At 37.3% G+C, this 23,971-nt stretch overlaps 1 protein-coding gene across 2 annotated transcripts in view; it reads right to left on the bottom strand.

Moving 5' to 3' along the window:
- The window catches only part of DLG5 (discs large MAGUK scaffold protein 5), a 95,270-nt gene that overhangs the window by 10,783 nt on the left and 60,516 nt on the right, over positions 1-23,971 (bottom strand). The window contains exons 8-25 of one of the 2 annotated variants that reach the window (XM_071748263.1): positions 20,413-20,643; positions 19,602-19,786; positions 18,814-18,939; positions 18,012-18,144; positions 15,135-15,262; positions 14,347-14,522; positions 13,721-13,824; positions 13,036-13,128; positions 11,118-12,137; positions 9,201-9,339; positions 8,365-8,509; positions 7,706-7,827; positions 6,657-6,746; positions 5,371-5,539; positions 2,586-2,663; positions 1,781-1,943; positions 797-930; positions 15-179 (exon numbers count right to left, since the gene is read on the bottom strand). In XM_071748263.1, coding sequence (XP_071604364.1) covers positions 15-179; positions 797-930; positions 1,781-1,943; positions 2,586-2,663; positions 5,371-5,539; positions 6,657-6,746; positions 7,706-7,827; positions 8,365-8,509; positions 9,201-9,339; positions 11,118-12,137; positions 13,036-13,128; positions 13,721-13,824; positions 14,347-14,522; positions 15,135-15,262; positions 18,012-18,144; positions 18,814-18,939; positions 19,602-19,786; positions 20,413-20,643 — 3,401 coding nt within the window. The remainder of the gene's footprint in view (positions 1-14; positions 180-796; positions 931-1,780; positions 1,944-2,585; positions 2,664-5,370; positions 5,540-6,656; positions 6,747-7,705; positions 7,828-8,364; positions 8,510-9,200; positions 9,340-11,117; positions 12,138-13,035; positions 13,129-13,720; positions 13,825-14,346; positions 14,523-15,134; positions 15,263-18,011; positions 18,145-18,813; positions 18,940-19,601; positions 19,787-20,412; positions 20,644-23,971) is intronic. The other variant, XM_071748264.1, reaches the window with a different exon arrangement.

Raw genomic sequence — 23,971 nt, forward strand, 5'->3', positions numbered from 1 at the left:
ACTTTACTCTGTACCTTAAGGAGTTGCGGGGACTGGTGGTTGGTGTGGTTTGTTTGGATGGGGGTGTCATTGTCCCTTCATCCTGTTCACTCACAGTGTCAATGACAGAATGATTGTCAGGTGTTGCAGCTCCACTGCCTTGAGGGGTGGAATGATTACTCACAGGTTCCAGGCGAGAACTAAGAGGGGAAAAAACAAAAAAAAAAAAAAGAGGAGAGAAAAAAAAAAAAGAACAAAAGTCTGCTGGTTAAGTTTTTCAAAAATGCAGAACATTTTCCACCCAGACAACACTTTTAATGTGGCTGTAAATCAAGTATAAAGTAAGGGGAAGGGGGAAAAATATCATCTCATGCCAACTAATATATTTTCACCATAAGGCTAAGAGGAAGACAAAGCTCAGTTTTGAAGCATGAGAATGCATCAAAATGGAATGGGCAATTTCACTGGGTCATACTCCTTCCTTAATTAGTGTTTGGAAACTTCAAATATTTAACAAAAAAAAATTATGTGAACTACTAGACTCTCATAACCTGAGGAAGAAGTCATCTTTGGCTTTAGTCTCATGTGTCTGAGGATTATACCCAAATAAGAAATAAACCAGGTGTATCAAGCATTTTTTTTTTTTTTTTTTTTTGGGAAGCACGTGTTTACACATTACTTTTCTAAGCAATCATACTTCTTATCAGCACAAATGTGCTGGTGTTTGCAAACATATTACCTGTACAGAAGTTATCTACTTGCTAGATAAGTGCATGCACCAGAGGGCAGGTTTTTTTCCAAGTCTAATCAGCCTTACCTTGATCGTGAGTGATTGCCAAGCTGATACATATGGGGATTATACTGAGCCAGAATGGTGATGGTGTCACACTGCTGCCCAATGATTAATCGAGCCTGTTGCTCTGTGGCATTCCTCAAATTTATTCCATTAAACTAGGGAAAAAAATGCACAAACCTGGATGTCAAGTTTTCAGATGGAACGGAGCAAAATCATCTTTTCAGGCTCCTAAGTACTTTAATGTCTCCATGCTGACTGATTTCTTCTGGGGCAAATCAAAGGTGTCAGTGCTGCTGTACAATCATTACCAGGGTTTACTCCCTGGAAAGAATCACTGCAGTTTTCAAATACCTGATAACCTGTTCCAAAATATTTTTCCTTTTGAAAGACATAAATATTCTGAGCTGCCTTATGATTTGATATCATGAGGTACATATATGATATGATGAAGTACAAATGGGCTCAGACCACCTAAGTGAATAAATTCCAGATTTATAGATAATTCAGATCTGTGATCCATTCAGGCCCACTGTACTATCACCTGTACACACTTACAAAATGCTCCTTCACATCTTTCTCTAGTACAGGAGGCAAAAAACTTGACTGTAGCTCATCTAAAGCCTACATGAGGTTGGTTTTTTTTTTAAACCAGGTATATCTCAGTTAAAGATATGGCACAACAGCAGCAACATGACACTCAGTACAAACCAGCTGCTTGCATATCCACTCCCCTTATCAGAGAGGAGTTTTGTTTTGAGTCCCCAACCTAGGTAGCTTCAAATTTCATTCTAAGAAAGACACAATGCAGGTCTACCACGACAAGATACTTATTTGTAATAAACCTGACAAAAACCACCAACAATCACAATTATTGGAATGCTACAATACAGAGTAAGTCCCCTTAGCTACACCTGACAGCACACAAAATATTCTTTTGGGGAAGGGAGTTACAGCTGGAGTCATAGGAACTGATTCATTAAACCTCAGGAATAGCAAAAAAATTACCTCTAGTAGCTGATCACCATACTCGAGGCCAGCTTGATGGGCAATGCTCCCACCTGTGACTTTAGAGACAAATATTCCACCATTTTCTCCACTCACAATGGAAATCCCCAGTGGCTCAGAACCCTTCTGCACTTTAACATGCCGTGGCTCTTCCATGTAGGGCCTTTTAGAGGGGACAGATAAAACTGATTTGGAGAAACCAGCACTTGAACCATCACAACATCAGTCACATGCAATACTTGGAATAGCAATAATAAAATAGGTTTAGACAGTAACTTGAAACAAATTCACTGTTTTAAATGCATTCCTTTAACACCATGCAATGTACAGTGGCAGAGGTAAATGTAGACCAGGTAACATGACTGCTCTCAAACATTATGGGAAATATGAATTCTCAACAGTATGATGGGGAAGCCTGTAGGAAAGAAGCTTCCAGAGGCATATTATATAAAAGTAACTGAACCACTGTATATAATATGTCATTTACAAATCATATTCCAAAACAGGTATGTTACAAATACTGGGAAATCTTGATTGCCAGTGAAAAGAAACATCATAAATCACAGGGTGGTAAACCAAAGGACAACAATGCACAAGTAACAGATTTCATATCTGTATGCAAGGAAAAATAAAAAATTAGTAATGAAAATTAAGCATTTGCAAACTCAAGCCATTAAAAGACAGCAGTTTGCATGGTAGCATTACAATTACCATGCAAATTCTTCTCAGGGCAATTATCCAGACATGGACAACAGCACAAAGTGCACAAAGCTGCTGGAGAAGGACAACCTTATATCAGGCCAACCTCAAACTCCTTAGTGAGGAGAACCTAGGCCTAGGAGCCACAGGGATTCTCAGAAAAGACCTATTACGGAACAGATATCTGAAAGATGTAGAAGATTTGAGAAGAAAAGAACACTTAGAAAAAGACACACAGCAGCAAGACACTCGTAAGTATAACAAGAGAATGGTTTATACAAAAAAACCCCAGACAACCCTGATAAACTCCCTTCCTCCCCCAAGTAATTTGGAGAGGAAAATCCACCTGAACAAACAGGGATGGTCCCTTCATGGTGTGTATATTGTAGCCTTCTAAAAAGTGCTGCTTCATGTTACTAACAACTTAATAACCTCCATACAGCAAAAGGCATCACCAGGTAGTAGCAGTTGAGCTTGTGCTTGGGTATGAGGTGGGTTGCATTTTTAATTTTATCAGAATTAAGCTTTTGACAGGCATTATTTGGAAGTTTTCTTTCCAAACACTTCATTATATCATAGTGATATCCTCCAAATTGTGCCAAGGGCTTGAACTACTTTAATTGTGCTGCTCAGAGACCAGGTGAGTTACCTGGAGTTTACTCACTGCTCCTAATGTGAGCCAGGCTGAGGAAAGGTATTTTTTGAAAGAGTAGGATCTGGGGGACAAAAATCTAATTTCATAAATTATGATTATTGCCATAGTCTTCAAATGCAACTATGGGGTAGACTTTTGCAAAAGGGCCATAATAGTTTGCCAGCTAAATCTGCCATACAGGCTAGAAACTGGCTGCTAAGATGAAGGTAGTCCTGAACCCAGTCCTCTTATCAACACCAATTTAAGTTTTTTTTTTATTTATTTATTTTTATTCATTGGGAGTATGTAAACTACAGTGTTATGCTATTATATGAAGGTTCTAAATATTACAAAATTCAACAAGGAATGTGACCTCGTAAACAAAACTTACACCCTTCTGATCTTTATTTCTTGTTCTTTTCTGGTTTTCCATCTATCACATGTGTTTTTAAACTTGTTTATTTTTGGATTGTAATCAGAAGAAATAACATGAATTGCAAAGGATCACATCTCAGAATTCTAGTAAATACACTGAAAGGTAAGTAGCAATGCATGTATGTAGTAGAGAATCCAAGTAAAATGAAATTATAACATTAAAAAGTTGTCTTAATAAGCAGTGTTATTAAAACCAAGGGAAGTGCACTCATATAACATTCAGACTGCCTGACAGTATCACTAAACACTGCCTAGAAAAGTGTCTTAATTGATAAGATCTTTTCTTTATATTAAAATCAACAGAACAAATAACAGCATTATTTGGTTTTCCTACTGTATTATTATTATTATTATCTGAGAAAAGCCCAAGCAAGTTACTTGTAGGAATAACCATACAAAATGCTATCTAAGCATCTTCAAAGATTTTCCTTGGATGGACTTAAATGACCTGCTTTCCCAAATAAAGAACTGTTTGTTTGCTTGCTTTTAAAAACGAAACAAAACTTACAATTTTAGGATTTTTAGAAAGCCAATTCAGACTGCAGTTTAAAATAATACCAAGATAGAGGTGTGGAAAGCCTAGATTTTCCAGCTGAACATTGTACATCAGCAGACAAGTGAAACAGCACAGAAAATCTGAGATTGAATTTGCAAGTGACAATCAGAGGAACATTTATATGAGAACACAGACTGAGTACACAAAGTAGAGAAGTCACACTGAAGCAAGAAAGAATAAAACTTCACAAAGACCTCTTTGCTTTCCCTGTCAAAGTAACACTGCCCTTTTTACACAACATACACACTACAGAGTTTTGTTATAACTTAGTTACTGCTTCTTCAAATGAAACAAAAGTTTCATGTAACATTTATTAATAATTTTTATTACTTCCAGAAAACTTAGAATACAGAACATCCTTATTACTTAACCATTCACATCAGTTCTTATGCATAAGCCAAGCAATACAAAGGGATCTTAAGGTCCACACACATGTAATGTACTCCAACACATCACAGATTCTTTGTAGTCCCAGGCATTTGGCACTGCTGCCTTGATGTAAATAAATACCTGATTCAGATTTTTCTCTTACTGTTCAGTGCTTTGAGTTCATGCAACCTTTTTCATATATTCCGTCTAGCCAGATTATGATATATCCACGACTGATACCACAGGCAACATATCTTGAGATATTAGACATTGATATTAGACATTTTTGAAGAAAGCTGTCATATCAGGTGCAAATTCTGCAAGTAGCTACACATATATTTACTACAACTGCTAGTAGCAGTCTAGGAAAACCCCAAGGGATCAGTCAGAGGATTAAAATTGAATCTGTACATACAGATACATTCTTGCACAGTTATGCCCTGCATTTTTCATTTTATCTGCCAAAACTGACTCAAGGCACACTGCTTAGAGCACATATTCTATTACACTAAGGCACCTGATATTTAGCTACCAGATATCACTAGGTCTTAATTTTCTCTGTTTTCCTGAGTACAGACTTTCAGCTGAAGAGGTGACCACTCCTATTTGGTGTTTATTTAATAATCATTAATCTAACAACCATTAATCTAATATGAATAAACAAAACCCTTATTTTTCTAAACTCAATCATCTCCTCTTTGGTTTTGAAGGGAAAAAAACACACAAAGATCCCCAACAAATTTTGTCAAGAAAATAAAACCAAACAAGAGATGCACCCCTACACCTACATACTAGTCATTTAAATGAAACATCTACATTCCTTCAGCCCAATAAAATAAAGTACCACATTTCCTCAGACACATTTATATTAAAAAGCAAACAACATGAGGACCTTACCTATCTTTCCTACGTTCTCCAATTGATACTGGGCTAATGGAAATCCTGGGTAGTGTAGAAAGGGAGTTCTGAGACTGGCTGCTGGCAAAGGAAGATGTTTCCAAATTCAGTGGTGACTGTGGAGGGGTTATCAAGCTGGGACTGCTACATTCAGAGTGGGACAAGGAGCCTAAGGAAAAAAACACCAGTTGGGTTTTAGTAGCCTGCACGTGGCATAATTTGGAGATTTGCACATAAGGGAAGACCCCCCACCCATCTGAGATGGGAAAGGGGACTGACTGCTCAGCAGCTCTCTGCTGGCTGTGTAAGGAGCTTTGGGAGAGCTGGTAATTCATATTTCAGACAAGCTGACTTACTGTTTCTCATGACTTTATGTCAGATCTGTTGTAGGTAATGCATGAATAAAACTCCCAACAGAGAGGAGAGGGTACAGAGAAGCTACACTGCAAGTATCTGAAAACACTTAGCAATGCCCAGTTAAAAACAACAAAACCCAGGAAAGGATAAGTAAAATCAAAATGTATTAAGCAAGCTTATTTTTGTTTAAAATACTTGTGTCTTACCCTTTCCCTTGGATAGGTGATATATTATGAAGCAGGTAAAAACAACCAACAAAACCCCAGCATGGATCATATATATAGACAGTAAAGCTCTGCAATTTCAAACTAATTTAGCATTACTTAATTTGCATCTCTTCCCTGGTTGTAACCTGGTTGTTAATTTACTGAACAAGTGCCCTGACAGAAACACTCAGTTTGCAATGATGGCAGCAGCAAGGAGTTACCATTTACTGCCCAACTCTGAACCCTACAACTCTCAGGACTCCAACTGGTATTTAGATTAAGATTTATGTCTTTAAATATCCTCCACCAAGAAATTTTGAGTTAAGTGCTAAAATAGTTTCATAGAATTTAAAAATAAGTTTATATTCAGTAATACAATAACATACTAAATAACATACCTAAAGAATCAAAAAAATAATGCAGATCATGTCATTGTTGAACTTAAGGCATCATTTTAGAAGAAAATGAAAACTAAGACATACAGCAATGCTTATTCTTTTTATTTGCCCACTTCTTCATGTGCCATATCCTAGAGCCAACTGATAGAAAATCAACTTTGGTTAGAAAGTTCCAGGGTTTTTTTACCATTCTGTGGCAGAATTTTGAAGCCTTAATAAAATTGTCATGTTTAGATTTTGGCACAAAACAATACACAACCACAAAGGCTTTGGAAGAAGTATTACTGAAAATAATACCACTAAAACAACTTATGAAATACTTCACCTCTGTCAGAGCCCATCATGGACCTTGGATATCTTGGTGTTAAAGGGATCTTAATTCTTTCTGTTCTGTATTGCAAGTTACTTGAAGAACCTATTTTTACAAGAAAAAACATAAGAGTTGCAGAAGTAAAAGCTACTATATTGTACAAAAAAAGTACATTTAGATTCTAATTCTTCCCTAAGCATTAAAATGGCTTCTGAATTTATGTACAAACCCTGATACATATTATGTATATCTTATTTCTGTTAAATTGTCATGATCACATAGTATAAATAGAATGCAATGCAGCTATATAGTATGTATCCAGTGTTCATGCAAAATATTTTGAATATTTTTTCCATTAAATGAAACTTGGAGTCTGAACAGGAATCTAACATCTTTTTTTACTAAGAATCCACAGGACTTTCCTAGAGGCATTTCTGACAGGATGAATATGTAATTTTTTGACACTGGTTGTAAAGTCTTGATGCCATTTTTTTTTTTTTTTTTGCTGTGGTTACAAAGCTGCTGTGCTCTATTCAGATCACAAACATGTACAAAAAAAGTTACACTGAAATTTTTAAATTTTGGAATGTTAAAATGCCATTGGTACAAAGCCTCCATTTGCTTTGGTACTACTAGGATAAGCATCTTTTTTGTTATCAAGTAAACTTAAGTATAACTTACCTTCTAGTAGCACAATTTACATTAAGACCAATGATTTTTTTGTTCTGTTTTCTCCTTTCCACCTCACTCAACCACTTTCACTGGGCCTCCCATCTTTATAAGGGTAATTTCCAACAGTAACAGACACAGAAAGGAGAATCACTCACATACACACACATCATTTTTAAGAGACTGTAAAGAATGAATTAAATACAGCTACTTCCAGGGAATTCCTTCAGTCACAAGATCACAAAAAAATAGAACCCAAAGGAACACACAGGAAGCCTTTAGGGTCTTCTAGCCATGACAATCCCATAACGCAGGCACTTAAGGAATTTCCTATTTATTTTTTATCTCCCAACACATTGGAGTCCCAGAGGAAATCAATCAGGGAAGCTAATTACCAAGTCTGGCACTGGATGGTAAGGAATTGGAGCCATGAGATGCTCTTGCACGGGCATTTTCAGAGTAGTCACTGGAGTGTTTATGACTCAGGTCCAAACTCAGGCGACCTTGATGCTGGGAACTACATCAGGAAAAAAAGGAGAATGGGGCAACATTTAGACCTGGGCAAGGCACCTCAGCAAATCAACTGGCCAATAAAAAGTTTGGTTTACTGAAATAAATGAATGCTCCTCTCCTTCCCATTTCTCAGTTGTTTCAAGCTTGTCTCAAGATTGTTTCAAACCTCTCATGGGTTTATGAATTAAGGAAAGTCAGAGGCGAAATGAGCCTGAAGAGCTATAAAAAAGGGGGAAGGCTTTATTTGTTTGGCAAGGACAAGTAAAAACTTTATACATTAGTTCATTAAAACAAAATAAAACATTTTTTGTCAATGGAACAGAGTGGAACAGAGTCTGTTGGAGACCAGAACATTGAACTCAGCCCATTGGATAGGGAAAGACATGAAAGCAACTGGCACATCACTTGTGTGCAGTCATGGTTTTGAGAACCTTGGATCAAAACAACACAGTGTTTCACTCTGCACTGTACAAAACCCCTACCAGAAGCCATTTCTTCCCAATGAAAACAAAAATTTAAGGAGATCCAAACTGCAAAATACCTGGGATGCAGGTGCTGATGGCATATTTGGCTGGCAACTGATGGGCAATTGCTGGTGTGGACCCTATGGCTCCAGGCAGTATAAATTGGATTTCTCATGACAGCAGTCACTGCAGGGCATGGTGCTAAGCTCCTTGGCACAGTACCTGCTCAAGATGGTAAAAACATTCTCTTATCAACATCAGTAGCATACAAAAACATTTAAATATATTTAAATATTTATATTATTGCATTTATAGCATTTGTATATATGAGCATGTATGTATAAATAAAAAAATTAGCATACAAATTCAGCACCATTTTAAGTAACACATGCATATTTATAAAGCAGATTAAAAATTTGTAATGAGTCAGGAGTAAAGTGGATTAGAAAACCAAAAAAATTAAGTACACCATTTTAATATACCATTCACAGTATATCATTTTCATATGCACTGGTAACTAAAAGATTTTAGGTGCTTTCATGTATCAATCTTCTTAATATAGCAACAGAAACTCTGCATTTTTTTCTGACAGGAACACAAATTTTTGGTGCTTGAACTGGCTGCAGCTAAGATGACTCTTTTTCCTCTTCTATTGCCTCAAAGACTCCCACTTTTAGTGTCCCCTGTGACTTGAAACTACAATATTTCACTATTTATTTATGAAACTTATTACTCAAACAGTCCTTTTAAGCACACTCATCCTTCAGTACATAACCAGCTGTGCGCAGCCCTGCGGAGAAAGACCTGGGGTTATCATCCCACTTAATCACACTTATCACAATTAAGCCAGTTCCTATTTCCAATATGGAAAAATGTAGGGATTCCTAGGAAGTAGCTGAGCTGTGTCACTCACCAGCTGACATGCCACCAGCATACAGGACAGCAGGGGCAAAGCCATCGCTGTGCCTCGCAGAGCGTTTGGGGGAATAGGGAGCCCATTCCTGAAGCTCTGGAGACAGATGCTCCTCACTAGCTGGAGCATATTTCTGCCCCTACAAAAAAAAAGACACAAACTTGATTAAAGGAGGTCAGGGATTAAGAAATAAATTAATTAATTAGCCAAGATTAGTAGGAAGTAAGCAACTTTTCAACTTCTATTCCAGAATATGCTTGCCAGCACAGTGCTCCTTCAACTTTTATCTTTCAGTGGTGCTATTCACTACTGCCCCTTCCTTCATCATGATCCATTTTATTTATTACTTCTACTTTTATCTTAATATTTTATCGAATATTAATATTTAATAATTTATCATTATTTTATTATTATTATTTATCTTTTAGGCAACTGCTTGCAGCTTCACTGGTGTACTTTCCTTCACCATAAACCACCCAGCATTTAGTTATGTTTATCTTTTAAAATACTGTTTTCACAGGACATTTCAACCATTATTTCAGCCACCACACCTGTAGTGTGACCTAAAGAAGACCTGGCCAACAAGCAGGTGTTTCTTCTAAGCCTCTCTTCAAGAGTGTAATTCAGGCTTTGGAACCATCACAACTTCTGTATACAATGAGTATATGATGGTGAGTTAAGAAACCTGAGAATAGCTCCAATACTGACAGTGATGTCAGAGAGCTACAAGTTGAGGGCTCACCATGCAGAATTCATACAACTGAAATGTACAACACAAAACTTGAGACTGAAGTATGTAATAGCTGAAAAGTAATTACTGAGAAGGTACTTAGTTTTTTTTATGGTAGCAGTATTTTATTTAAATGGAGAGTTCATGAGAATATAAAATGCAGAGGAGCCTTCTTAGAACCAATAACCTGATCACCATCAAGGGTGTGTTAATAACTGTGCCACCTCCTACTCAGGGATGAATGTTGCCTTAAATTTATCAGCTTAGCCAAGCACATAAACTTAACTCTGCAGCCACAGCTGAGGAAACTGATACCACCCAATTCAAATTCAACTACACTGCACATTCTATAGGCATATTATTCAATATTATGAACACTACCTCAGCAGTGACTACTGGGCACTGCTGTTACACAGCCTGATGTAGCATAAAGATGATTCCACCAGAGAGACATTTCCAGAGTGGATGGTGCTCACCTTTTGAGGGTCAGTATCACTTTTGCTGCCTAGTCAACAACTTTAGAGTTACAAAGTTCTGCCTATTTTTGGGGAGGACTGGGGGAGAAATTAAGGAAAGATGGAAAAATAAAAATCACGGAACCTTGTCCTAATTTAATGCTAGAGATGTAAATTAGCTAATATAACCAATAACCTTAAAAAACCCCAGAAATTATGACTTTATGATTCTATTATATAATTATCTTCTTCACCTCAAACCAACACCTATATATCTTCAAGACCACTAGGGCAGTATGTAGAACCAACTGCAATATGGCCTTCCCAATCCTTTTTGTTCTTTTAAATAAAGCATGTCAAAACCATGCCCCCTGTTCCAGCTAACAAAGTTCTTACTATTAAGTCCCCCTGTACCTGTGTTCCTGTTACAGCTGGAAACTCTTCACTTATTATAATTTTATTACTTCACTTACAACCAGGACAACACAGATGCTTATGACAAGGCACTGTAATGAAGCATGGAAGTTTATCAGTGCTCATGGATCAACCTGATATCCTACTTAATAGGATAATTACTTAAACCCACACCCCATACTCAGATGTGTTCAATAGCTTGATCTGATTTTGGTTTTATATAGATTTTGGTTTTATACAGATGTGCCAAAAGATGACATCAGAATACACCTTCCTTGCACCTCCCTACTTTTCCACTTCAACTTATCAAGTTTCTACCTGAAGTGCAGGATTAGGAATGGGCATGGGGGTCATTTTATGCCTCAGTGCAGGAGCTGATTTTGGTCTTGGTCTTTTTATCTCTGGCTCTTCCACTCTTTGAAAGCCAATGTCATCTTCACAGGATTTTCTTGAGGAGAGATGAGCGCAGTCCATGCCCTCCTCCCGATAATAATGCCCCGGGTTCCTGCTGCGTCCCTTGAGAGGAGCAGAATCCTGTTTGAGTCCCAAGGCAACAGGAGGCTGGGCAGTGGCTGGGCTGGTGGGTGGTGATCCAGTTGTTACTGTGGATTCTGATGCAGAGCTTGCCTGCTGTTTGTGTTTAAACTTGATGGAGTCGCTCCTCTTGGGAGGAGTTGGGGGAGTCGAGGCCACTTCAGCTTTTGAAGGCTGAGGTGAATGGGCTGTCACCTGATTAGAGGAAAGATATTCCAGCTTGGGAGGAGTTGGTGGTCTTTTGAAAGTATCAGGATCAAATATAGATTTCCTTTGCTTGGGCTTTCTGTAGACAGAGAACTTCTCCGTTTCCGCTGCCGAGATATTAACCACAACTTTTGGCCAGGTGCCCCCGCTATGCTTAGTTCCGTGCCCTTTGTCAAACCCAGCCTCAACCATCATACAGTCAGCTCCTGTAGGTTCATAGGGCAGCCTCCTGTTGTCCAAGTCAACAGCCCCAAAGCCTCGGTCCCCGTAGGTGTCTGGGCTGAAGGAGCTGAGGCTGTGTTCTGAATTACTGTGGCAGCTGTGCACGGTGCTCCTGTGAGAGTCCCCTCGTAATGTGGGGTTGGGGAAAGCTTTGTGCTCACAAAAGGAGCCACTGCCCTGCTCACTTGGCTCTTTCTTGCTCTCCATGATGTCTGGGTTGAAAATGTCAGTCTGTGTTGAGCTGTTGAGTTTCAGATTTCTTTTATTCTGGGCTTGTATTTCCGACGTGTGAACCCTGCAGTTCGTTAGTTTTTCGGAATCCTTCAGGTTTTCAAATATATTTTGGCCACTCCAAGACGAGCTCTGAGGAAAAACCTAAAGCAAACCAAAAACCACAAGTGATCATCTTATTATGGCTGATTTCTATTTAGCATGAATCATATCCTATCCCTTACCTATACCCAATTGTACACCAGCACATGTATCTGTATGGTTAGAGAAGGTTTAATAAAACCTTGCAGACACAAAGCACAGAACAGCAGATAAAATAAAGCTAGAAAACTTTTTCAAACATTCTCAGAACAATTCCAGAAGGGAATTGCACACAGTGGCAGATGCACTGTACCAGCAGCTAAGTGACCTTCACTCTACTTCCATCTCTGTTAAATGATGCCAGTAACTCATCTTTCATTGCCATTTTCCCCTCAGACATTTCATTTTTTTTTACTTTCTTAAAGCCTCAAGCTCTCTGGAGCTAGAAGTATCACTCAAAAAGCACATGTGACAGGCCCAGCACAACAAGATTCTAACCTCAAGAAGCAACCCAGAATAATATTTTTACAGCAATAAACCTGAAAATCTTCTACTTAATCCTCCTGATAGTTTAGTTGTCTGAGAAACTCCTTCCTGACTAAAAGCAAACATTCTGTACTCAGGAGGCACCTTATCTTTCAGGTACAAAACTGCTGCAGCTCTGCAGCAGAAACCAAGAAGAAAAATGTGATTGTGCTGAGAGTCAACTTCATGTGACCAGCAAACAAATGGGAAAGAACAATAAATAAGTTTCATTCCCTACCAGATACCACAGCAGCCTTACTTTGGAAAGGACTGATCAGGGCACCACCATTGAAAGGCATCCATATGGGTTTTATTTTAGCAGATTTCCACATGATGATTTATATATTCTTAATATACATATTCTTTCCTGAACAACTAAAATAATTCTCTGTCAGGTCAAGAAAACCCTGCAAATTATTTAGCTTCTCCTACTCACCTTCATCAGTGACAGAGTAAGGGAATCCCTACAGTTCCGTAGCAAAGCTTCACATTCAGTGAGTGACTTGTTATCTAGTGCAATGCCATTGATCTAAACACAAAAAACCCAAAAGAGAGATCTGTAAATCAAAAGTATAAGGTAGGGAGCATCTTAAAGCAGGGAAAACACTAATTTTACATGCATACATCACTGAAGTCTGGTTGACCTTGCCCTTTCTTTAGTATAAAAATCACAAGTATTAGATATAAAACAAGTGTGAAGATAGATGTTCATACACATATTTAAATAAGTGTGAAGACTAAGTCACACTGGAATAATATCCCAAGGGAAGTGGTGGATTGCCCTGCATTGGACAGTTTTAAGACTCAGCTTGTCAGGATACTGGGCCATCTTATTTAAACTATATTTAAATCAGATGATCCTGGAGGTCCCTTCCAACCTGGCATTCTGACTCTATGACTGTCAAAATTTCTCTGATGAACTAAACATAGCAAATAACCTGCACATTGTATTAATCACTCAGCCAACAAACACACTAATAGAGACTAAAAATTCAGTAAATATACAAGAAGGGTATAATACAGAAAATAATTGGAAACTTTGGGATTTTAAAGAGTAACATAAATGGTAATGCTTCAATATAAATAAAAATGAAAAGGGACAACTTATTCTTAAGACTTACAGCAATTATTCTATCTCCCACAGTGAGGGAACCCTCTTTGGCAGCTGGGCTTCCAGGCAGAAGAGCAGCAACAAATACTCCATTTTCTAAACTGACCCCACTATCTGAAATACACAAAATAAACATGAATTTACTCCTATAATTCAAGTAACTTGGCTCAAACAGGATGTCTTGACCTGCCTGCATGAGGAAGAAATGTATATACCAACCCAACTGAATTTCTATGTCTAAAAACTTTTTGAAATAAATAGGAACACACTGGGGGAAAACAGGGATATATCCCAAAATTTAATATCATCACACAGAGCTGAGCTTTCTGGTGCATTAAGAGTCTTGTTTAAACTCCCAGTAAGACTCCAGAGAGGCAGCTAAATAGATCTAAGTTAAAAAAACAAACAAACAAAAAAAAGACAAAGAACAAAAAAGAAAGCCTTTAGTTTCAAAATATGAACATTCCAGTATGAACATTGTTTGCTACAAAATATTGATGAAAATGTCTATCTAGGAGGTAATAACAGTTAAAATGGGATTTAAGCAGAAGCTCAGAATGTGCACCTTTATATTTACTCATTTTTGGCTGAAGAAGCACATACCAGATGTACATACACAGCCTTCAGAGCCATTACCTTTATGTCCAGAAACATTGATGTGAAGAGGTGTTATCACTCGCCCACCCAAGGACTTCCTTCTTCTAACCACCATGTTAATAACTCCTCCTCCATTTAGAACAGCTTTTATAACTTGTTTTTTATCCTTATTGGTGAGATCTACATCATTTATCTTCAGTAACCAATCATTTACTCTGGGGACAGACAGAAATAAGCAGGTCAGTGTCATAAACATTCTTTGCTGCACGAAAAACATTCTTGAGAAGGGATGCAACAGAGCTGAGCTCAACATGCTAATCCTTAAATATTTGAAAATCCATTAAATATCATCTAAATGACAAGCAGGACTTCTGGTCTGCATTTCACTCACAAAAATATATCCTCAAATCAGTAATGACTTCTCTTTATTTAAAAGCAAGTCTTTGGACAGTTGTCAACACTAGAAACAGATTTCACGTTATCCCTCTCCCTCAATAGATCATCCTCATGTCTTGCTCAAATTTTAAATAAATAGATCAAATTCAAGAACACAATAATAAAGCAGGCAAGACACAGCAAATCAAAAGAACATTTCAAATTCTGGGGAGTTTTAAGGGAGAAGTCAAATTGTGTTTAATTTCGGGCATTGGTCTTCTCAGTACGATTTCCCAAACATCAATAACACCCATATGACCAGTTATTAAAAAAAAAAAAAAAAGAAAAAAAAAATTGAAAAAATGGGAAAAACTGCAGAAAACTGTTATTATGCTCATATTTCATTTATCATAATCAACAAAAGACAAGTACCTTCCAAACTCAAACCTTACCTTAATCTGCCATCAGCAATGCTTCCTTTGTCTACTTTGGTAACAAAGATTCCACAGTCTCCAGGGAGGTATGGTTCATTCACACCTTCTGCCACATCAAAACCAAGTGCTTTCAAGTCCATATCATCCTAATAAACACAATTAACAAATGATTTAATTGCCCAGGCAACCACTGTGCTGCTGCCTCTTAGCAAGAGGCACTTCTGTATGTTTGAACCAAACATTTCTATTTATAGTGTATCTGTTCTACCTAAGTTGTGTTTTGTTTTTTTTTAATTTGTACTTCAATATATAAGCTTGCAATTCCATTAGTTATAAGGCAGCCCCTGGCATTAGAAAAAATTCTTCTCTCTCATAGATTAAGGCTGAAATAATGCAGATGTGGAATTTAAGTAGGAGGAACTGGAAAGAAAAAAATGCAAGAAAGCACTTCCAGCCACATGTAACTTGTTTTAAGGTCTGATGCTAGGTGTGCAATGAGAAAACTAGGACATATTCCCCAAGAATAGGCAACACTTAGGGAGGAAACAATTGTAACAGCAAGAAAACAGCACCATGTGTTAGTCATGGATTCAGAAAGATGTTTGCTTTGATGTGGCTGAAGACCAGAAGTAAACAGGAATGAAAGCTCTCACATGATGAGAAATCAGTTCTAAATACTGATTACAGGTAATATACCATCAACCCTGGCCCAAAACAGATTATCCTCCATGTGAAAAGGGGATAAACATCTTCAAGAAATCACTCAACAAAATCAAAACAGGGAAAATTTTATTTAGTGTTTGATTTAGTGAATAGTGAGGTCACTGTCAAACAAAGAGAGAAAAAACAACAGATCACAAGCTGTCTTATTATTTTTTCAGTGTTAAACAGTACAACTCCAAAAATTACAGCACTCTACTTGAAATCTACTGGACCAACCATCTCAGCATAATGCTGGGAGATGTTACTCAAAATGTAAAATCTAACATGCAAAAATGAAGTAGAGCTTAGATCAGACCTATGAAGCATGGTTCTAAACAGGGTCCAGTGACTGATCCCCTTAAAATAAGAACAGAAAGTCTCCAGGGAAGCTGAAGCTTAAAAATGCAATATTATGAATGTTAAGTAGAAATTAAATGGAGTTAAAACTGCCAAAAATATACTAAAATCCTTATAATTCTCCCAAATGTTCTATTTAAGAAAAAAGTTTATGGGGAAAAGCATGGGGCTGCAATAAAATAAATACAATAAAATGAAGTAATAAAAAAGTAATAAAATAAAGTAGCAATTACAACACTAGTACAGAGCATCAGAGCAGAAAAATGAGTTTTAATTCTCTCAGGTTTGAGCTGAGTGATTACACAGAGCACAAACTTAAGCAGACAGGTGAAACTGAAACAAAATGAAAGGATTTAAATTCATTCAGTTCTATAATCTTCATCCTGGAATTTAAATACTGTTAGGTCAGCAAGGATTTTCCCATACATTTAATAAAAGCTTGCATGGTATTATTACTGAAATTTGATAGCAGCAAGTGTAAGCCCTATGTTTGGGAAAGGGAGAAGTATATTCCAATTACAAAGCCTGCATATTTGGTCTCAGTAATGCAAACACTTAGAACAATCTTTGAAGTAAAGAATAACTCAATTAATGCCAGACCTGCTCCTTAATTTTCCAGACAATGGAAAAGCAAAATTTTTAATTATCAGTTAAAGTAGAAAAGATGGCAATGCTCAAAATTTCATCATGATGGAACTGGATAAAAGAGATGAAAAAGCACAGTGAAATTCAATTATTATCCCAGGAAAAATTTACAGGCAGTGATCCTAATGAATCAGCACTGCTCTTCAGTTCATCAAGCCTTTCCAATCTATATACTTCAACATACAGTAACATTAAATAAATTTTTTTAGCATCAGAAGTGCAATGGTCTTAGTGATGCAGTTGGGATGAACACACAGAACACACAGATGGGAAGAGCACAAAAAAAGCTGACCCCAAATATTGCAGTAAGATAAAAGGGATTTAATTTGACAGCATTAAGTCACAAATTTTGTCATTCAGGAACGACTGGTAGAAGGAATTTTTGGTAGATGTAGAAGCTGCTACAACTGAAACACAATCTGGAAGACCACCTGTGTGTTCTATATGGTGAAAAAAACCTTCTATTAGCAAACTATGTGATGTGCCAGTAAAAAATTGGAATAGAAGAACACTTGAGACTTGCATACAAAGCAGTGAAATAAAAATTCTAGACTACAATGAAGAAAAATGAAAAGAAGTGGAGAAAGTACTATTAGGAAAATGAAGGGATGCAGAGGTTATCTGGCTAACAAGCTAAACAGAAGATCTGTATTTAATATGCTAAAATGGGAAAGCAATTCAACTTCCTCTGCAGACAAGTGAGGGAGATTAGCAACTCTTTTCAGCTCAGATTTTTAAGCTGAAGGGCAGCATTGCCCTAAATATTTTTAATACTATAAAATTTTTAATCATCAAATCTGAGCTAAAGTAGGATAAATAATTTCATATACAAGCTTAACTATTGTATGCAGAGTTAAAAGAGATACTGACTGTAAGAGAAGAGGATGAATGACTGACTTTAGGAACACAATTTTTGACTAAAAAGATTTTTTATAAGAACCTGCTAAGTTAGATGGAGGAAATACTTTTATTTATAGTTAACAGGAAGGAAACTACAAACCTTGTGTATAACAGCTTGGTTTTGTCTACTATTTTAATCTAAACATTACTGACTTTGCTGCATATGTGTGTGGTTCCTAACATAATAAAGAACTCCTAAAAATGCACATCACAGTTATTTATAATCATGTGTTCTGATGACTCCAGAGCTCTCCAATACATAAGGCAATGCAGTTTGTGTTTTTCACTTACCCTGTCTTTTTCAAATTCCACCACTTCTGTTTCCCATTCCAGAGAATCTGTGTCTATGGCTGAGTCATGGGAACTATGGGCCATCAGCTGACGGAATCTGGCTTCCTTTTCCAGCTGATTCTCCATCTTCTCCCTAGGCAAGGAAAAAACTATTTATAGACACAGATAACCCTTTTAAATAAACTGATACATAATCTTTTCATCACAAGATACCTTATATTTTGTTTTCTGAATCAATACTCCAAGCTGTGCCCAAAATTTGCCCCATGCTTCCACCTTTCCAATATTCTTGGGCTGCTATTGAATGGACTTTACTCTTCCTTAGAGCATCCTAACATCATCTTACATTTTTTTCTCTATGTCTACATGATTGAAATGCACAATTAGGTTTCTAATATCTCTCAAAATGTATTTAACTTTGGTGTAAAGTAAATGAGATGACCAACCCACGGAGACAAACCACCTTCCTTGCATTCACAAACCAGTGAAAAAAACAGTGAAAAAACTTAATTGCAGCTATGCTAAATTCAGTGAAAGAATCCCATATTGCTAAAGTGTATTTTCCACAGCACAAAGCTTAATATGTGTTTCATTAATCAGACAAAAAGGCTGAGACTTAGGATCTGTCCCATCACAAGGGTTACCATAATAACTAAAACCACAGGGAGTGTTTCCACATACAACACCATGAATGCCTGCTGCCTCACAGCTATCAGAGAATATAATTCACTTGAGAACAGGGCTAACAAAGCTAGCATTTTATCACACATTTCCAGGCAGTTTTATAATTTCTCTGACATACTTCAGTTCCTTCAGCTCACGCACAGCATCATTTTTCTGCTTTCTCATGTCATCCAGGTTGCGAAGAGCTTCAGCCAAGTCGCTCACGGCCCGGTCTCTCTCCCTCCTTAAGTTGTCACACAAAGTCCTTCAAAAGCAAACAAGGTTCCATTTAGCTACTTAAAACTCTAAGCAACAAAAGCAGTGTTAGCACAGCGTACGGTTAATGCAAAATTTAAAAAAAAAAGTTTCAAATCTTCTCTTTCTAAAAAGGCATAAAGAAAAAAATATATATACCCCAGGTCTTAAGGAAAAGCCTGTCAAAATAACCCTTCACTTTCTACCTATTTTTTTTTAAAGCAGCAGAAAAAAAAATGAAGTTTTTTTTTCCTTAGTTCCTTACACATTTAGTAGCAAATATATTGGGTACTTTTTGTGAAATGTCTCCCCCAAGGACATTGCAGGACTTCTGCTATAGCACGATGAGTTATGTCGTGCCTAAAACAATGCATTCATTTTTGTTCTTATGTGGTAGTGTTGTAAGGGCCTGTGCTATGAGTATAATACTCATATTGTAGGCTCTACAGTACTTCCTAGGGACACATTATGGGTATGAATGCACACAGGATCTTGTAATGCACGCTCAACTTTAAAAGAAAACTAAGCGAAAAAAATGCTCTGTGCCAGCTAATGAAGTTCACAAAAACTGAATAAAGTGCCAGCAAAACCCAGCAAGTCCTAGAACTGCATCAACTGCACAGAGATGTTACACAAAGATCACTCATGGACTATGATCACTCATTTACTCACCGTATACTCTCCCTTTCTGCAACAATTTTATCCCGTTCCTGAAAGGCCCAATCTCTCCTACACTTGGCTACTTCTGCTTCCTGGACAGCTTCCTTCAGTTCTTGTGACATGGCCTCATATTGTTTCCGAAGCATTTCAATCTCTTTGTTTGCTCTTTCTATGTCTAAGGTAGCAGAATCTTGTATCTAGGAATTAAGAAACATAGGTAAGTATTTTAGGCACAGTTTTTAGGTACGTATGTACTTATAGTCTGTGTGTTACCCAATGTATTAAATTCTCATGTTTTCATGAAACATGTTAATTTATCTTAATGGCAACTTCAGGGAAAAAAAAGAAAAGATAGAATTTATTACAACGTTATTCAGTGGCACGTATTTTGTGTGAATACCACCTATATGGTTAAAAAAACCCACTTTAAAGCAACATCAGTGAACGTTTTGTGTTTGAGAGAGGACATCATGTTTGTACCTTGTCCTGCTCAGCAGACAAAAAAAAACCTTGAAGGATACTTAGGAATCAGATACACTACTATAAGCAGTTACAACACAGATTTGTACATTAATATCTGTTTCTTACCCTGGGATTAGGTGTACACATTCACAACACAGACTTGGGATAGACACAAGTCCCTAAACTCCAAAGCAGAGCAATGAAATTAAAAAAAGCAAAACCCCAAAAAACAGCTTTTTTAAAAATGCTTCTTCTGCTTCGCTTCTTTCTCCTTAAATTAACTTATTCCTTGAAAACTACTGACACTTGGAAGCTAAGAAAGGAAAAAACCAAAAAAGTCATCTGTGAAGCCTTGAAATACCTGACGGGCTTGATAATACTCTCTTAGTAGATGGTCTCTCTGGATGATGGCTTCTGTTCTCTCTTTCCTGGCAACATCTCTTTCTTCCTTCACTGTCTCTATATCCTTGCAAGCTTGGTCAAGTTCCTTTTGGGCCTCAGCTTTGTCCTTGACTTCATGGCAGTATTTTTCCAGCAGCTCATTCCTCTCACAGATTGCTCGATCTCTTTCCACTAGAGCTGAGTTGAGCTCCTGAAAGAAAATCCATTGTTTGTTGGAAGTTAAGTGCAGAAGGAACTCGTTCATCTTTCCAACTGGATACACCTCAAAAGCCTAGAGAGTTTGCACTCATGTTCTGAAAAATGGGAGCAGAACAGATTGCACTCACATTCCATATAAGAACTAACCAAGATCATTCAATGCAGTATTAAAGGTATCACACCATTATTTTAGCAGTGTGATGCCAAAAGGAAGGAAGAATCTGGGAACACTCAAAGCTTGGAGCAATCAAAATGAGGGAAGGCTGTTAACTAGCCAGGCTTCATGTTTAATAATAAAAAAAAAAAAAAAAAAAAAAGCTTTAAATATGGCAAAGGGTATGAATATATTACAAATGTTTCTAAGCAGATGTCTCTATTTTATAGGACTGAAATAATTCAGCCTACCCAGCTACATATCTATCTTTCAGCTCCCTCATATGTTTTAAAGGGACATTAAATTAATGTGCCAGTAAGATGCCAATGTGCACACTACAGAATGTTCAAAGACAAAACTACAGTGTGCCACGAGGAAGAATTTGTTATTTTTTAGATACGGTGTTCAACTGCACCATAATTAAAAGCTATTAGTAAAATGTAGCTGTAAAATGCAGTGTTTCCTTTTAAAATAGTTTAAACTATACTTCCTATAGGAAGAATGAGGCATTGAAACAGTGGAATATCATGTTGCTAAATTTCTACACGGTCCAGCTCTCACTCTACATTCAGACAATGGCCATAAAGAAGTTCTTGAATATATGGGCACTCCTTGCTGGAAACCACAGCTGATTTCATTCCAAAACCAGAGACAGCTGACATCTGAGAAGCAAAATAAGGAAAGCATTCAAAGACTTAAGGGTAGGAAGCCACCATGTCAGTCATAAACCAGCTTCCATTCTCTTTTCCTCTACAATTTCCAAGAAACAAGATCAAAGCCTCAGTGACAACAGCATTTTGCTGAAGTAACATAATTGGCTTGGAGAGATGGTGTCTAATTAAGGCTACTAGTCAGGCTGTTAAAACAGTTCAGTGATGGTATTAAAACAGGTATTTTTGCTGAAGAGTAACAGCCAAACACTAGATTTAATAATTCACTCTGTGATGAACACCCACAGCTTTTCAACATTTAAGAGCTTCTGTTGCTCAGGACCTCTGAAAAAAGATCTCCTCACCAATCTGGTGGTTCAGACCAGTTTTAGTACAGAAGCAACATTTTGCACATCTTATTGTCTGTGTAAAATCTGCATTCAAATGGGTGTGTAAAACTTACACCCAATATTAAGTCTTTTGCAACATGCAGCAGAGATGAAAGCCATCAAGTGTCACAGCAGAGGGAAAGGTCCCAGAAAGCCTTTCATTAAGCAGGAATTGACAGGACTTTAAGGTAATCAGATAAAAAAAGACATTTCCATAGTTTATTCCAGCATGCTCAATATTAATAATCAATATCAGCCATTGCCTCCAGTGGCCAATAGTAAAATTTCACCTCTGTCTTTTTCCTGTGACATTGGCACAAAGTCAAACATGAGAGCATCAGACAGTGTGCCATTTGGCACTGATTAGAACAGCTTCTGTTTGGAAATATTGGAGTGATTTGGTTTAAAAATAATTCTGAATTTGTGAAGAATTCTCATGTTTGAAGGAAGTCCTCACATCTGATTGTGTCACAATAAACTCATACAGGAAAAAAATACCACAGGTCTGTTTAACAGAGGGGAAAGCTGACTGCCACTGAGATGAAACACAACATTCTCATCACTTGCTGGAGCAAACAAAACCATCACTGTGCAAGGGGGAAATCTATAGTATCTAATCCCTAGCTTTGAGTTGCCAGACTCACAAGAACCTAACCCATACTGCAAAATCTTGAGGATTTTTCTATCATCTCTAAGTGCCAGACAATTATTAACCCTTGGATGTAAAATAACCCATTCTATTTGGGCAAGCAATACCTATAAAGCTTAAATATTTAACTGGGAACTTGACTGACTGCCCTCATTGGTAACTGCTCATGATTTGCCTCTTCCATTCCAACCAACCTCTTCTCCATTTCAGTTGCTTTTGCCTGTCTTTGGGACACAAAAGGTACACTACCAAACTCAGGTTTCATGGAAAAAACTACATTTAAAACAATTTAAATTGTTGCTGCATCAAGCCAGTGCTATGGGCCACAGCAGCATAGCTGCTCACAAGCAGAAGACTCATAGCCACAGGAAAGGAAAAGAGGAACAAAAAGAAAAATCACACTGCTGCTCTTTTACATCTTTTTGTACATTAGAGTTATTTTTGCTTTCTAAAGGGCCAGTTCCAGGGGGAAGGAAAAATGCATGTCTGTGTCCTGCCAGCATCTCACTCCAGGTTCCTCCCTGTTCTACAAACACTCCTTCAGGTCACCTAAGTAGAAGGAAACATCCATGGATTTAAAATTTTAATTTCCTGCTCCTTGAAGCACTTGGACAAATTACTCACAGTGCCACAGTGACAGAAATAACAAATCTAACCAGAAAACCAGTTGTGGCAAATTCCATCTGCTCATTCCTTACCAGCTACTCGGAAAATCAGCAAGAGACATTTCTATTGGCTTCATGGCTTTGATGAAAGTAGATCAGGTATGAACCATGTATTAAAACCTCACTCATTATAGTAGCAAAATTACTTAGCTGGCAAATAGGCAGGGCTGAAAACTAAGAATTCTTAAAGCCATGATTTAGTTATTTTTAAAAGCTCTGATGCCACATTTCACAACCCATATTATGTCCCTCAACAATGGTCTGATCTACAAGAGGCTCCACACCTCAGTTGTTGATAAAGGGCATTTTGTTCAGGTGTAGTGCTGTGAAAGAAGTAAAATGAGACTTACAGGCAATGGAATACATTTGCTTCTATCTAGTTCATGCTAAATTAAGTATTTGTAAACCAAATGGTCAAGTCAATGCATGTCAGCTGGAATGGAACTGAGCACTACACTGGAAATCTTAATAGCATTGTTAATTACAATATGGTCATGATATAAGCATTTCAAAAACATTCTGCTGAAAAATACAAAGTTCTGGTTTCACACACTTGAAGGCATGCCTGAGCTCTAGTGAAAAATCTCCAAAATATCCTCTTTAACTTAAAGGCAGAAGGAGGGCAAATGAGTCAGGACATGCATGTCAGCACAGGCTTGCCATGAATATTTGAGACTACTTTATGGGGTACCGTATAAGTCAGAGTAGGTAGTGTCCAATGAGAGGTTCCTGTGAAGGTTAGAAGTTAAAAATAATGAATATTTAGAGCTATACTGTTACAGAGAGCATTACTTGAAAAGGCATAGAAGACTA

This window comes from Heliangelus exortis, chromosome 7 (assembly GCF_036169615.1).
Source record: "Heliangelus exortis chromosome 7, bHelExo1.hap1, whole genome shotgun sequence".
In the NCBI taxonomy this organism is placed as follows: Eukaryota; Metazoa; Chordata; class Aves; order Apodiformes; family Trochilidae; genus Heliangelus; species Heliangelus exortis.